General features: G+C 35.7%; 1 protein-coding gene across 7 annotated transcripts in view; it reads left to right on the top strand.

Moving 5' to 3' along the window:
* CCDC102B (coiled-coil domain containing 102B) overlaps positions 1–15655 on the top strand; it is a 199346-nt gene that overhangs the window by 130986 nt on the left and 52705 nt on the right. For all 7 annotated transcript variants that reach the window (XM_081801052.1, XM_081801051.1, XM_031024431.2 and 4 more), the window contains one exon: positions 7102–7218. In XM_081801052.1, the coding sequence (XP_081657178.1) occupies positions 7102–7218 (117 nt within the window). The remainder of the gene's footprint in view (positions 1–7101; positions 7219–15655) is intronic.

Raw genomic sequence — 15655 nt, 5'->3', positions numbered from 1 at the left:
AAAAAAAAACACAAGCAATGCCTTTGCTATAACAAAACATCTTCCATTTCTATTAACATGTGATCAACTTTCTTAGTGCCTACATTTAAAAAAAGAACATAGAAAACTGATGATAATTCTTATTTCATTCTATCAATAAGTAATTTCATCCATGGATACACAAGCTAATTGAAAAAATGTATCTCTCCATCTCATTAAGAAATGCATTTCCAGTAAATGATTAGTTTATATTTAATAATTACTTATCACAATATGTGCTATCTTGTCTTGTTTTTAAGCAACCATGTACCCATAATAATTGTAGAGATAATTCAATCCAAAGAAACATTTTAACATTTGGAACCTTACAGTCACAATATATACATACATATTTTATATATGCATTTTTATTGCATTTTATTGAGTAGAAACATTTTCAAATATAAACATGTTACAGTATGATGATCTGGGGAAGGTAGAATAGAAATAAAAATTCAAGAAATTAATGCAAATTTTTGAATAGATGATAGTGTCACATTTCTGTGATTTTTAGATGTTAAGATTCAGTAAGATGTGATGCAACCATTTTATTTAAAATATTTAACATTAGGCAGAAATTTCATTTTTTGAATCTAAATAAATATACTATTTAGTCAAATCTTTTAAAAAAAGTAAAGGATACACCAGCATGAGAGCAAAACAGTTTAAACACCACTAAGATTAGTTATTTAGTATTTTTATTTTGACTTGAGAATAGAAGACAATTTGCTTTAATCATAGTTAAACATTGTTTTGTGTCTTTACAACCATTCTTTAAGGTTGAGGGAGGAAATAAGGTAAAGTTTAGTTTAAATAATTTTGGCTAAAATTTTTGTAGCTATGATAAATTTTGGAGGCTTCTCCGTGCACTTAGAGTTAATTAAAATTACTTGGAACCTTAACCTTGTTGTTAGCTATCCCTGGGTCCACTGCATTTTGGGTCACTTTCTATTTGGGCACATTTCCTCCTTACTTTCCTCACCTTCCATAAGAATATGGTATAGCCACCAAAACCTGCCTAACTGCTAACACCTTGGTCTTAGACTCCATACTATTTTATATTCAATACTTATTCCAAGAGGCAAATTATACATTTATGCATCAACATGAAGGCAATGGGAAGAGCCGTTGCAGTGTGTCAACGAGCATCAGTTTGATTACATTACCAAAAAAATGACTCAACTTTCAGTGTGAAGAAGAGATTTCGGGGGTACAGCTATTGAGGAAACTTCTATGAATTGGTCATGGTAATCCAGAAAGAAATAATCAGGTGTCCTAGGTTTGTTTGGGGGATATGGAGAGTTGAGAAATATACAAATGAAAGAAATTGTGATGCTTGGTGATTCAGTGAATGTTGGAAATGCATGGGGATGCTAGGGGGTTAGAGAGAAGGAGAAGTTACGGATTTCTGACCTTACCTATGGGGTTGCCTTTCACCAAAGAGGGAATATCATGAAGAAAAGAAACCTGAGAGGAAATGACAATGTATTCAATACTGAGTATACTGAGCTTGAGGTAGGAATGTTTGGTGGGATTTGGGATTTATGAGTGCAAGAAAGAAATGTGAACAATGAACAGTGAGATGATGGTGGAAGTCATGGGAGTAAATGGGATTCCCCAGTGTTGGTATATTGAAAGAAACAAAAGACAGTTTGGAGGATTAGGACCAGGTAAGGCAGACAGAGAAAGGGAAACTGCAAAGAAAGAAGACCTTTCTTCTCATGAACCAGAAGAAAAGAGTGCTTGAACAAAGGCACTGTTAACAATAATCAATTTCTGCCAAGGATTCAAGTTAAGGACAAGGTTGAATATTGTGTGTTGGGAAGTATTGGGAATGGGTGTAGCAAAAGCCAATGGAGGAGTGAGTTAGAGGGGAACATGGGGAAAACGTGAACGTAAGCAGTCTTCCAAGGCACTTGAAAGTAAGAGAAAACAGAGCTGGAGTGGAAACTCCAAAACCAGAAAAGAGGTTGGGGGTGGGGCAAGAGAGAGAGAGAGAAAGGGAGAGGATCTTCTACACTTGGTCTCTCAAACTTCGCTTTCCAACCTAAATGGAAACTATAAGCAACTAAATGTTGATGAGGGAGAAACCAAGAGATCTTGAAAATCCAGGAGAGGAAAAATTCTATTTTTTTTTTTATTATGTTAGTCACCATACAGTTCATCATTAGTTTTTGATGTAGTGTTCCATGATTCATTGTTTGTGTATAACACCCAGTACTCCATGCAATACGTGCCCTCCTTAATACCCATCACTGGGCTAACCCATCCCCCCTAACCCCCCCACAAAACCCTCAGCTTGTTTCTCAGAGTCCATAATCTCTCATGGTTCATCTCCCCCTCCAATTCCCCCCCTTCATTTTTCCCTTCCTTCTCCTAATGTCCTCCATGCTATTCCTTAATTCCACAAATAAGTGAAGCCAGGAGAGGAACAATTCTTAGATGAGTTTAGCCAAGTACCCCAAAGGTACCAAATCCTGACTGCAAATGGAATGATTAGTGTTTGACTCTAGGAAGGGTATTTAAGTTCTTTAACAAGAGGAAAAAAGGAAAGATTTGTATAGATGCATGAAAATTTGTAGATTGCGTTACAAGAAGTTGAAGATCTTTCCTATGTATAGCTTTTCTGCTTTTCCATGAATGAAGCTGCAAGATCATTTGTTGAGAGTTATGGGAGAAATTATGGGTTTGGTGTTGTATTATTAATAATATTGATGTAAATATTGAACACAATATTTCACAAAGGCCAGATCTTTGGGATAAGCAATAAACTACCTAATCATTTTAGATTATTTTGAAGGATAAAATGTGAGGCAAAATCAAAATAACAGGGTGTGTTAGATTAGATTATATTTTTGTGCCATTTTTGAAATGAAATTTTCCTTTCGTACTTGATCTGAGTAAGAAAATATTTTTATTTGTAAATTACACAATATTTTTGTTTTCCAGAATCATCTTCAAAAAGATTTTCCACTCCATGCTAATTTGAATGTAGGAGAATGAATATTTACATATAGTGTTGCTAATTTTCCAGAAGCAAATTATGGCAAATATTTCTGAAGTCAGAGATGTGACAAGTTGCCTGGTTTAACCTTTCACAAATACTGCAGTATGAAAAGAGGAATTTTAAAGAGGGATTTTGGAATTATGATGCAATTTCAGAAAAAAAAAAAGTCTTATAGAGACTATACTTAAATAACTGTTAAATAAAAGGACCTGAACTTGGAAAATGCTTTCTAATGCTGACTCATTCACTTCCTCAGGTACCTTCTATTTCTGTCACTTTCAATTTAAGTAGTGTGATATATCACCTGTGGATGACTTTCATAATTCTGCTAAATGAATAATCTTTAATATCTACACATCTACAGCTTTCAACTTTTCAGCTGCTAATTAGATTTTAGTTATAACTCCATTAATCTGAATCTGAGGTTGAATAGGGTAAGTGGCAAAATTAAGGTGATTTTGAGTCCAAAGTATAATTTTAAAATGATCAAAATAACTCCAATTTTCACAGGGAAAATTATAGTTGTTTTATTAATCTGGCCATCGGGTTTTTTTTCCTGTTATATTGTTTCAATTGCCTTCACTGTACAATATTTCATTTACTGTTTTTATTTTATTTTTTGCTGTTTCCTGCCTGGAGTGTATAGGAACAGTGAGGAGGCCAGAGTGACTGATAGAATAAGGGGTAGGAGTAGAAGAAGAACATTGAAGGGTTCCGGGACCAGGCAGATGATAAGGACTTTGACTTATACTCTGAATGGATTGGGAGGCCACTGGAAATATTTGAGCAGCAGAGTTACGTGATTTGAATTACTTTGAAAGTGCTTACTTGACTGCTCTTTTGGGAAAGGGACTACAGAGCTACACGGAGAAGCAGAGATTATGGCAGCTATTAAAATAACTGATGTGAGAGACCATGGTGGTATTTGATCAGGGCAGTAGTAGTCAGAGGTAGAGAAGTGGTTGGATTTATTATATATTTTGAAAGCAAAATTGAATTATTTTGATTTTAGTTTGGATATGATATGTCAGAGAAAGAAAGGAGTTAAAAATAAATCCAGTATCTTTGGCCTGATCAAAGGGAAGGATAGAGTTGGTACTTACTGAAATGGCAAAGACTGGCAGAGAAACTGGTTTAGGGGAGTTCTTCATTTGTCTTTGTAATGTGTTAAGTTTGGGATACCTATAGAAGTGACAAGTAGGATGTTGGGTCCGAAGGTCAAAGGAGACCTACAGGATGGAACTAGACATTTGGAGATTGTCAGAATTTTGACTAGTATGCAATGCTGTGGGTGCACATCAGCTGTCCAAAGGAGTGAATGCATCAAGCGAACAGGTCCAAGAACTGAGCTTCGAGACACTTCAGCCTCTGAAACATTTTCCAATGTTTTTAGCAAACTTTTCTAAAGGAAGGGATTACTAGACACATTTTAAAATGTTTCTTTTATTCTTTGAAATTTTGAAATTGTTCTGTCCTTAATTTATGAGTGCAATATATATTCATTTTTTCCAAACATAATGATTATATTTTTATATTTTTAATAACATTTTCTTTCATATCTTAAAATATACCATTCATCTGTCTTTTTTTTTTTCTATCATTGTGTTTTTTAATCTTGGCTATTTTATTCATGTTCTTGGTTTCTTCATATGTCCGGAGATCCTTGATTTTCCACTGTCAGTGAAAAATGAAAATGGAATTACTTTAGGTAATTGGTGTGAATTTCCCATACTGTTATGTATGAAAATTTATTTTCCTGCCTCCTCTCTCCTTTGAGTGGTAACGTTGATTGCAGTCCTATTGACAGTGAGAAAGCTTATTGATTGATCTGATTCCCTGAGAATTAAAGGTCACGATTTCAGAAGTTAAACTAAGGGCATTCAATTACCAGAATGAGTTGGATTTTACTTTGGTGAACTCAAACCAAAACCTGATGCTTTGATTGCTTTGATTTTATCCTTGCAATTCATTATTTTCTCTAGCAAAGTGACTTTCTTTTATTTTAGCCAGAGATGAATGCCACATTGTGTCTTTACATCAAAGTGGGGTGAAACATGCATAGACAGACTTTGGCTGAACCCCATGGTATTGTGTCCTGTTCCACACTTGCCTTCCATGGTGCGTTCTCCATGTTACTACCTCTGAACAAGGAGCCTCTCTGTACTTGGCATATCAGCCCCCTAACACCATTGTAGTTCATTTCTAGCATGTGGCTATAAGCTTTTTGCCTTCCAGTAAGCTATACGATGGCTTTTATCTTTATAAGTATAGATGTAGCTAGCTGCTGGTTTATGACTAAGAACTCAGGTAATGAATTTGGCAAGAACATCCTTAAAATGTGCTTCTTCCGGTTACTAGCTATGTGAATTTGGGGAAGTTACTTAAGCCTAGCAAAAATACGGCTTATTTTCCTTTAAGGTAAAGATAGTACCTAACACAGGATTACTCTACCTTTAACTAAGGAAATACATATCAAGTCCAGTTCCTAGAGACTAGTGCATACTTAATATTACTATTAACAATGGTAATGTTATGAGTAATAATTTTTAATGATAAATAGGTAGTATAATGTTTGCTTTTATTTTCTAATTTATTGTGGGATTACTTACAAATTATATAAATTCTGAAAATATTTACCTACATATTTTAGGGGAAAATATAAGTTACCAAAACAAACATATGTGTATGTATTACACATTGTATAGGTTTATCAAAATTTGTGTTTCTGCTGAAAACTATAAGAACAGCTAGGGGGAAAAATTACTGTGCGTTTCCAGTATTTTTCTCACATTCCTATGTTTCTTTTTGTAGACTATTTTTTAGAGCAGTTTTAGATTCATAGCAAAATTGAGTGGAAGATACATACGTTTCCCATATGCTCCCTGTCTCCACTTAAGCACACCCTTCTCTGTTATCGGTGTCCTCCGCCATGGTGGTACATTTGTTACAAATGATGAACCTACATTGACACATCACTGTCCATAGTTTACCTTAGCGTGTACTCTTGGTGTTGTGCATTCTCTGGGTTTAGACAAATGTATAATGACATGTATCCACCAGTGATATACCAAATAGTTTCGCTGCCCTAAAAATCTCTATGCTCCACCTATTCATCTCTTCCTCCCTGCAGCCCTGAAAACCACTGATTTTATATTGTCTCCATGGTTTTGCCTTTTCCAGAATGTCACATAATTAAAATTATACAGTAAATAGCCTTTTCAGATTGGCTTTTTTCACTTAGTAATATATATTTAAGTTTCCTCCATGTCTTTTCTTGGCTTTTTAGTGCTGAATAATATTCCATTATCTGGATATGCCATAGTTTATTTATCCTGTTTTCCTGCTAATTTATTGGCATCTTTAACAAACATATTTTTACCAGTTCTAGCATTGTATAGATGTATTTTTCCATTGCCCAAGTTTGCCTCTGTTATAATCTATATACTCCTTAGACTTCATAAAAAATAGACATTAAATAGGATTACAAAGAGTCCTGTATTACAGATATTCAAGACTGTAAGATCAGTATTAATTGGGGCACCTGGGTGGCTTGGTCGTTAAGCGTCTGCCTTTGGCTCAGGTCATGGTCCCAAGGTCCTGGGATCGAGCCCCGCATCGGGCTCCTTGCTCGGCAGGAAGCCTGCTTCTCCCTCTCCCACCCCCCCTGCTTGTGTTCCCTCTCTCGCTGTCTCTCTCTGTCAAATAAATAAATAAAATCTTTAAAAAAAAGAAAGATCAGTATTAATTGGATTTGTTTAGAATCCAGTTGTTCAATTTCCAGGATTCTTTGTGGTAACCAAGTTTTGCCCAATTTTTTCAATTGATGAGTTTGAATTTATGGAAATTTGCTGATTTGTTTTCTAATAACCGAGAATTTTTCAAATATAAGAAATAAATGGTTTAACTACATTAATTACCACAGCAACAATAAAACCTGCCAGAATCCACATAAAAAAACAAATGAACAAAAAACTAAACTAAACTAAAAGCAAAACGAAAGACGAATGTGGATTATCCTGGAGCCAGCCTTTGTAGCATCATGTGATTATAATTTTAACCTTTTTTTTTTTTTTCAGTTTAACATTATTCCTGGTCAGCATGAAAATGAAATGGAAGAACTATCAGGAGATATAAAGGAAGAATCAAAATCTCAAAACAGCAAGGATAGACTGATCTACCAGTTAAGAGCTGAGGTAAGATATTGGATAAAGATTATAATGCCAAAACATACCTGAAGATTATTAAGTGATATACTATTTTAAGAAGTATAACGGAAGCATCGTTGGTTACTTTATGAAGAAGGATGCTACTGAAAATCAAAAATAATATAATCAGTTTATATATGACTTAAAATGCTATGGGATGATACTGACTCATCACTGGATCGGAATTATCTGACTGTTATAAAGACAAAATATTTGATGAAAAAACCACCCTATAGCCAATACAATTCTAACTGTGAGTAAATACTTACTAAAGGTTCAGTCGGCTGCTGGATCTAATGTGTTAAGTTATCGTAAGGACCAATGACTTACAAATGTGTAACATGCAGTTTCTGGTGGAATTAACACGGCTGTTGGCAGCTAGCAACAGTGAGAGACAAGGCCGGGTGACCTCACTCTTGTGAGTTAATTCATTTCTTAGATATGGCACGTAAAATGGTGGGAACATTTATTTTCAACACTTCTACCACAATCACCACCAGAAGAATTTTCACAGATTGTAAATTCTGTTTTCTCTGTCATGTTAATAAAGGGGGAATGAGGGACGCCTGGGTGGCTCAGTCGGTTAAGCGTCTGCCTTCAGCTCAGGTCATGATCCCAGGGTCCTGGGATCGAGTCCCGCATCGGGCTCCCTGCTCCGTGGGGAGCCTGCTTCTCCCTCTGCCTCTGCCTCTCTCTCTCTATCTCTCATGAATAAATAAATAAAATCTTTTAAAAAAATAAATAAATAAAGGGGGAATTATTGTTTTATAGATAGAGGATTGAATTATTTGCACTGCATAGAAAATAATGTTAGTACCCTAAAAGTGGGAAATCATAAATTACTTATTTTGTATCATAATTCTGGAAGAATGTCTTGGATACCCATGTATAGGAACAATTCAGGAAATACAGGCTGGGAGGAAGGAGATTTGTATTAGACGGTTTCTTCTTTATAAAGATCTGTAAAGACTGAACTCACACCACAGTATATTTTTATATCAGAAGAACATAGTGCAGTGGAAAATGCATAAATCATAGATTTTGGAGCCAGAAGCAGCTCCATTACTGATTACTTTATTCTGGTCAACTCCTTATGCCTCTCTGTCTCAGTTTACAGATTGATTGAAATAATGGAAGTAAGAATAATAAAAGTCATCACATGGGATTTTTGAAAAGGTCACACATTGCAAGGGAAAACTTGTCAGAGGCAGCATGCCTTGATTTGGGGAGTTCCACTAAGTTGTTAAGGAGAAATAGCTCTTCCTGATTGCATCAGCGCTGTTCCTTGCCCCCTCTTCCACGAGTCACGTGAAGAAAGGGGTGGTGGGTGAGGAAAGGCATATGGAGAGATCCGTGAAGAGAAAGGCTGATGTTTGTTTCAACAAAACAATTCTTCCTACTAGTTAGGTCAAAAGGGAAAATAGTGGTTTGTGTGATGGCTCTTTTCTAAAAGGAATCAAACCGTCAGGAGAGGCGCCACCTTTTCTTGGTCCTGAGATCTGAGAACATCTTACATTAAGCTTTGCACATCATGTATAAAAGCTTCTAGCAGTGAGAGGTAAAAACAGAGAAAGACACATCTGGATATTTATTATAACTCTCCTGAAAAGCCGAGGACATGATCTTATATCATTATTTTTAGATGCACTGGGAGCCATAGCAACATAGGATCTCTGAAGTACAATTTTTTAGTTTGATTTAGTAAAAAGTTCAGAGACTCATTTATTAATTATGTGGCCTTGCATTACGTGTTTCATATCGATACAGCTCAACTGTGTTTCTTAGATTAGGATTCAAACCTTTAATCCACCAAAAGGTAATCTCCCACAAGACACTCAAGTACTATGATATATGATTTTATGATTTAAAAATTCTTAATAGAGCACTGAAAGCTGAAAGCAAATGAAAGACATGAATTGGCTATGTCTTACTATGTGCACGTAAGTGGTATATTCAATTGAATTACATTTCAGAAAGAAAGCTTTGTTCAAAAGAAAACAAATAAAATATTAACTAAAATATTGAGATTCTTATGAGCTTGTGTGTGTGTGTGTGTGTGTGTGTGTGTGTGAGATATATGAGCATATATGTGTTCATTTCAGTTTTAAATTAGGATAGAAGCTATTTTCTTTCCTTAGAAAAGAAGACAGGGGCGCCTGGGTGGCTCAGTTGGTTAAGCGACTGCCTTCGGCTCAGGTCATGATCCTGGAGTCCCGGGATCGAGTCCCGCATCGGGCTCCCTGCTCGGCGGGGAGTCTGCTTCTCCCTCTGACCCTCCCCCCTCTCATGTGCTTGCTCTCTCTCATTCTCTCTCAAATAAATAAATTAAAAAAATCTTTAAAAAAAAAAAAAGACAAATAATCACTCTGTGTTGGCATTATTTTTTTACACTGGCTATGTTTAGGTCTCTAAAATCATATCATAATGTGTAATATGTTTTCATAAAAGCCATTGTGTGATTGTACCAAACCTTAATTCAAGTATAACCTATTTTTAAATATCAGGTTTTTGGAGTGCCTGGGTGGGTCAGTCAGTTAAGTGTTTGCCTTCGGCTCAGGTCATGATCCCAAGGTCCTGGAATTGAGCCCCATCTGAGACTCCCTGCTCAGAGGGGAGTCTGCTTCTCCCTTTCTCTCTGCCGCTCCCCCCCTCGATTCTGCTCTCTCTCTCTCAAATAAATAAAATCTTAAAAAAATAAAAAATAAAAATAGGTTTTTTTTAAGATATATAATCAATATTGCAGTTTGTATGTACACGTTCATCTTTGGACATTTAAAATGGCTTAGAGTAAATTCCTAGTATGGCTTGTCAAGAGAATGTTTATTGTTTAAATCTTTTATATACATTGCCAAATTGTCCTTTAGAAAAATTATATCAATTTACATTCTCACTTACCTGAAGTGCATACACATTCTCATTTCATTATTCTATAGCCAACAGTATATATTACTATTTTTAATATTTCCATAACTGATAGACAAAAAGGTAATTTTAATTTATATTTTACTTACCTAAACATAAATTTCTAGTTGTTTGCTCGTTTTTACAGATGTAATGTCTATTATAATAGCTACCATTTACTGATAACTTCAAATATGTCACATTTGTAGTGCTGGGCCATTAAAATATAAGATCTCATTTAATATCAACGCTCTTATGCTCTATATATTCTTTTTTAATTTTGTTTTTGTCTTTATTAAGTTTTTTATTTTAGTTCCAGTATAGTTAACATACTTCTTTTTATTACTTTTTTTGTTTTATGATCTATATATATTTTTGTCTACTTTTAAAGGAAAGAGCCTTAGAGAATTTACCTCGCTCTAGGTTACAAAATAACCTCAAACATTGTTAAAATAATTTCTTATGTATGTTGTCATTTAGTTCCAGTTTTTCAGAGGAGCACACTCAGATTCAGATTGCCAGCAAGTTAGGCCACTTACCAAGGCCACCCAGCTCATGAGTTTGAATCCAGAAATCAAATGGGGCCAGCAGTGAGTCTTTGACATTGCTGACCTGGTCTATCACCTTGAGAGTTTAATGAAGAAATGTAGCAAATTTCCAACAATATTGCTTGAATTGGAAAAAACAGTATTTTAATATCAAACATCACAATTTTTTTAACATTGATGATCCCCATTTATGATAGGCAACTTTTAAACTGTTACTAATACTTACCAATTCCATAATAGTATTGTTTTCACTTGACCAGTGTATTCACCCTATTTCTTAATCTGCTTTTTTTTTTCCAGAAGTAAGCTTCTCATTGTAGAAATTTGGTCAAAGAAATTTGAAATGCAACATTGACAGAAAGGCCCCAGAGTATTTACATAATTGGGTCTTCTGGCCCATGTTTGAAGAGGTGGATTCTCTGAGCACCAAGTCGCTGGGTGAATGGATAGGTCTCAGTATATGCATATGTGTAACACATACATTTCATCTGTTCTCCATATTTAAGACCAAGGCCCTTCAAATTGGAAATGAAAAATTTGTTTAGAATGGAAATTAACTGGCATTCTGAGTCAAGAAATCATTACTTCTTTCTACAGTCTGGTTGCTGCTTGAAAGCAAGCCCATAATCAGGAAACACTCCTTTTACATTTTTTTTTAGGCCAACATTTTTGGTATACACATTAATCCAAGGGAGAATAACTGTTTTATCCTGTATTGTTCTAAAAAACATATTGCCAACATTTCAGTTTCAAACTTTTAGGAATTTTGATTTCTTTTTTTTAGAAAGAAACATGAGTAGAAATCTAGGTGATATTTTTTTTTAAGATTTTATTTATTCATTTGAGACAGAGATACAGAGAGAGAGAGCATGAGCAGGGGGAGAAGCAAAGGGAGAGGGAGAAGCAGGTTCCCTGCTGAGCCAGGAGCCCAGTGTGGGTCTCGATCCCAGGACCCTGGGATCATGACCCAAGCTGAAGGCAGACGCTTGACCATCTGAGCCACCCAGGTGCCCCAGGAATTTTGATTTCTTATTTTCTTATTTCTTATTTGTGGATTGTTCTTTTCTCACCTATCCACACATTTACATCCTATTTCTTTTGCACTTTAGAAAGATGAAGTCAGCATACTTTTCCCTATTTAGCCCAATAAGTACAACTAAAAACTCTGAAGATATATTCTGGTCCCTTATTTTACATCTCCCTTTCTGATATTAGTGAATTATCCACAGTAGCTCTTGCTTAGTGTTCTGCTGTTGACACATAGTGTCTCTGATACTTCATTAAGGTTAAAATCTTTCCACGTGGTACCAAACAAACTCTTAAAATTATTTTTCTTCCTAATCCTAATTGAGTGCAGTGTAATATAAATTGAAGGGACCAAATATATTCATTTGTTTTTATCTCTTTCTCTTTTAGAATGTCTTATTTTTTAAAAAAGATTTTATTTATTTATTTTGAGAGAGAGCAAAAGCGAGAGCTTGAATGGGGAGAGGGACAAAGGGAAAGGGAGAGGGAGAGAGAGAATCTCAAGCGGACTCCACACTGAGCAGAGAGACCCATGCAGGCCCCATCTCACGACCCTGAGATCACAACCTGAGCTAAAACCAAGAGTTGGATGCTTAACTGACTGAGCCACCCAGGTGCCTCTAGAATAAATATCATTATTTATTCACTTTTAAAATGCTGCTTCCTAATTGAGAAAAAAAGGCCCAGATGGGTAACATATTAAATTTAACTAGTGATTATATAAGTAGCCCTCTTTATTTTGCTTATGCAAGATAAAACATAAACATTTTGTACCATAAATTTTTCATACACAGATGTTATATTATTGATCAGGGTTTCAAAGGAAAATTTTCTCAATGTGAACATCAAGCAGAGTCTCTGTTCTCTCTGCATAGGCACAATGAAATAATAGTGAAGTAGAAAACAAGATAACAAAATAAATAGTTCCCATGCTCATTCATTCATTATCTTATTCATTTACCAACAAGTATTTATCAGCCATCTCCTGTGTGCTTGGCACTGGGATTAAGCACTAAGGGTCTGAGAGAGTGATGGACATAGTGATGGCCACGGTGGGAAACAAATCAACACCCCAGACAGTTAAGTACGGTGTGTTCTGTATGTTGGTAGGTGAAGTATAGTGACCTGTGTAAGTACATAGAAGCTATAGGCGGATGTCCAGAATGAGATATGCAGTAGGAACGGCAGCTAGCCGAGTAAAGAGCGCAGGTGGGAAGGGGTTATCAGGTGAGACAGTGAAAGACTCCAGTATTAGCAGGACATAATGTGATAAAAAGGGTGATCTGATCTGTAAAAGACTTAGACTATTTCTTTTGAGTAGAGGAATATGTTGAAACATTTTTTATAATATATTTTTTAAAGATTTTATTTATTTATTCATGACAGACAGAGAGAGAGAGAGAGGCAGAGGGAGAAGCAGGCTCCCGAGGAGCAGGGAGCCCGATGCAGGACTTGATCTCAGGACCCTGAGATCATGACCTGAGCCGAAGGCAGACGCTTAACCATCTGAGCCACCCAGGTGCCCGAAACATTTTTTATAATATTGACTATTAACAGTGAAGCAAAAAATTCCTCCTTTCCCTCTTAATAAATATCAGAAATTATACTGATTTGGGAGAATATTTTGATCACTAGAAGAGTAACTGGCGTAGTCTAATGGAGCAATTCATCACCAGATTTTTTGTGGCAAGGTGGGGGAAAATACAGAGGGCAGAAAAATGTTTTTGTTCTATGTTAAAAAAAAAAGGAAAAAATATTTTCAAGGTGCTTTCTTAAGTTCTAATTCAAACTTTAATTCTGTATATTTTATGTGGTACCTACTGTGCTAGAATCTAGTAATTCAGTGGTGTGTGATATAGAAATGGACCTGCCTTCAGAGAACTGCCTTCAGTGAGGGATGTAGGATTCTTCATACATTATAGTTAAGTGCATACTTTCAGCTGTATGGAAGCTATATAGCAGATCTGCACGATGCTGGGGGAGTTGACCTAGTTATAAATTTTAAATGAAGAGATGCCTGGGATTTTATTTATTGACAGGGTTAAATAGTATTATCTTTGACTGGAAGGGAGTTGTATAATTAGAAATCCAATGCCATCATAATTTAATTTTCTGAGATCGCCACAAAAGATGTTAATCTAAATTGATTTAAATCTCTTGTATCTCATACCTCTGACTGACTTTACACGTTGTAGCAAAGTGAGTTAGATTACTGAGAATACTCTAAATGTATCAGAAATAATTACATAATTTTGAAACAGGATATTGATGGTTGCAAGCAAGTTAATTTAGAAGTCTGTTAGTGATATGGATTTAAGCATTCTGGCACATTTTGGGTTTATATTGACAAAGTTCTGGAAACAGAATCTCTAAAGAGATATTGTATATGAGTAAGCCATTAGAGAAAAATAATATTCTGGGCAAACTGAAAATTAAACTGTCACACATGGATATGCATTCTGGTTTTTTTTTAGACAGATAAAAGTCTAAATAATCTAATTATCCAAGACCAAAACTGTCATTTGTCTTGCATTTACAGAAAACTGATAAATATAAAAATTGAATAACAGGGGCGCCTGGGTGGCTCAGTTGGTTAAGCGACTGCCTTCGGCTCAGGTCATGATCCTGGAGTCCCAGGATCGAGTCCCGCATCGGGCTCCCTGCTCAGCAGGGGGTCTGCTTCTCCCTCTGCCCTCTGCCCTCTGCCCTCTTCCCTCTCGTGCTGTCTCTCATTCTCTCTCTCTCAAATAAATAAATAAAATCTTAAAAAAAAAAAAAAATTGAATAACAGATGAAAGTCTGTGATGATTTACCCAGGAAGTATTAGGTGCCTTAAATGATAGATTTTTTTTTTTTCAAAAAAGGTTTAGAATTATGTAGGGCAGGCTGAAGAATTTAAAACTCCTTTGTGCAGATACCCCATCCGCAGTAGTTTTTCCTGGTGGCCAGGCAGTTCAGAAAGCTTTTTAGCTAAATTTGATTGATGATTTAATTACAATCTGAGATTTTTTTCTTACCCATAAGTTCCTTATTGTATTCTATTGGATAGAAAGCAGTCTGTGTGGTAATAGAAGAGAGACTGCATTAATAAAACTGCCAGCCCCCCTTCACCTAGTGCTTTCTTGATGACGTGCCTACAGCTTCCAATCTGATGCCCTCCAGGTCGTGTCCTCTTTGGGGTGTATACACATATATTTGAGACTTTTCTGGGCCCTTTGGCCCATCATTTCTGTACATTTCTTTCAACATCCAGCTTACTGCTTTCCATAAGGGCAGCAAGTGGGCTTGGCAAATTCATATTGGCATGCTTATTTACATCATATAATCTTATCCATTATTACTCTCAATGCTTCAAATTCAAAACTGTTTTACTAAGACTGCTAGAGTATAGTTGCATGTAACAAGGATTCAAATCTCTAATAAAGAGAAATATTCTATTTTAGATTAGTGGTATTTGATTTAGAACTTTCCCATTATCATCCTCAAAATGTTTCCCTTAGAAAAGATTAAGAGTCTCTTTATGGTTTGTCTCCCTCTCTGTTTTCCTCTTCTTTCGTTTTTCCCTCCCTTCCCCTGTGATCCTGTGTCTTGTTTCTCAAATTCCTCATATCAGTGACATCATATGATACTTGTCTTTCTCTGAATGACTTATTTCGCTTAGCATAATAGCCTCTAGTTCCATCCACGTCGTTGCAAATGGCAAGATTTCATTTTTTTGATGGCTGCATAATATTCCATGTTATATATATAAACCACCTCTTCTTTATCCATTCATCTGTTGATGGACATCTAGGCTCTTTCCATAGTTTGGCTGTTGTAGACATTGCTGCTATAAACATTGGGGTACACATGCCCTGTCGGATCACTACATTTGTATCTTTGGGGTAAATACCCAGTAGTGCAATTGCTGGGTCGTAAGGTAGCTCTATTTTCAACTTTTTGAGGAACCT

Source organism: Leptonychotes weddellii, chromosome 13, assembly GCF_054177405.1.
Source record: "Leptonychotes weddellii isolate Sample4059 chromosome 13, ASM5417740v2, whole genome shotgun sequence".
NCBI lineage: Eukaryota > Metazoa > Chordata > Mammalia > Carnivora > Phocidae > Leptonychotes > Leptonychotes weddellii.
The sequence above is the reverse complement of the archived record's forward strand: the minus strand, read 5'-3'. Positions and strand labels throughout refer to the sequence as shown.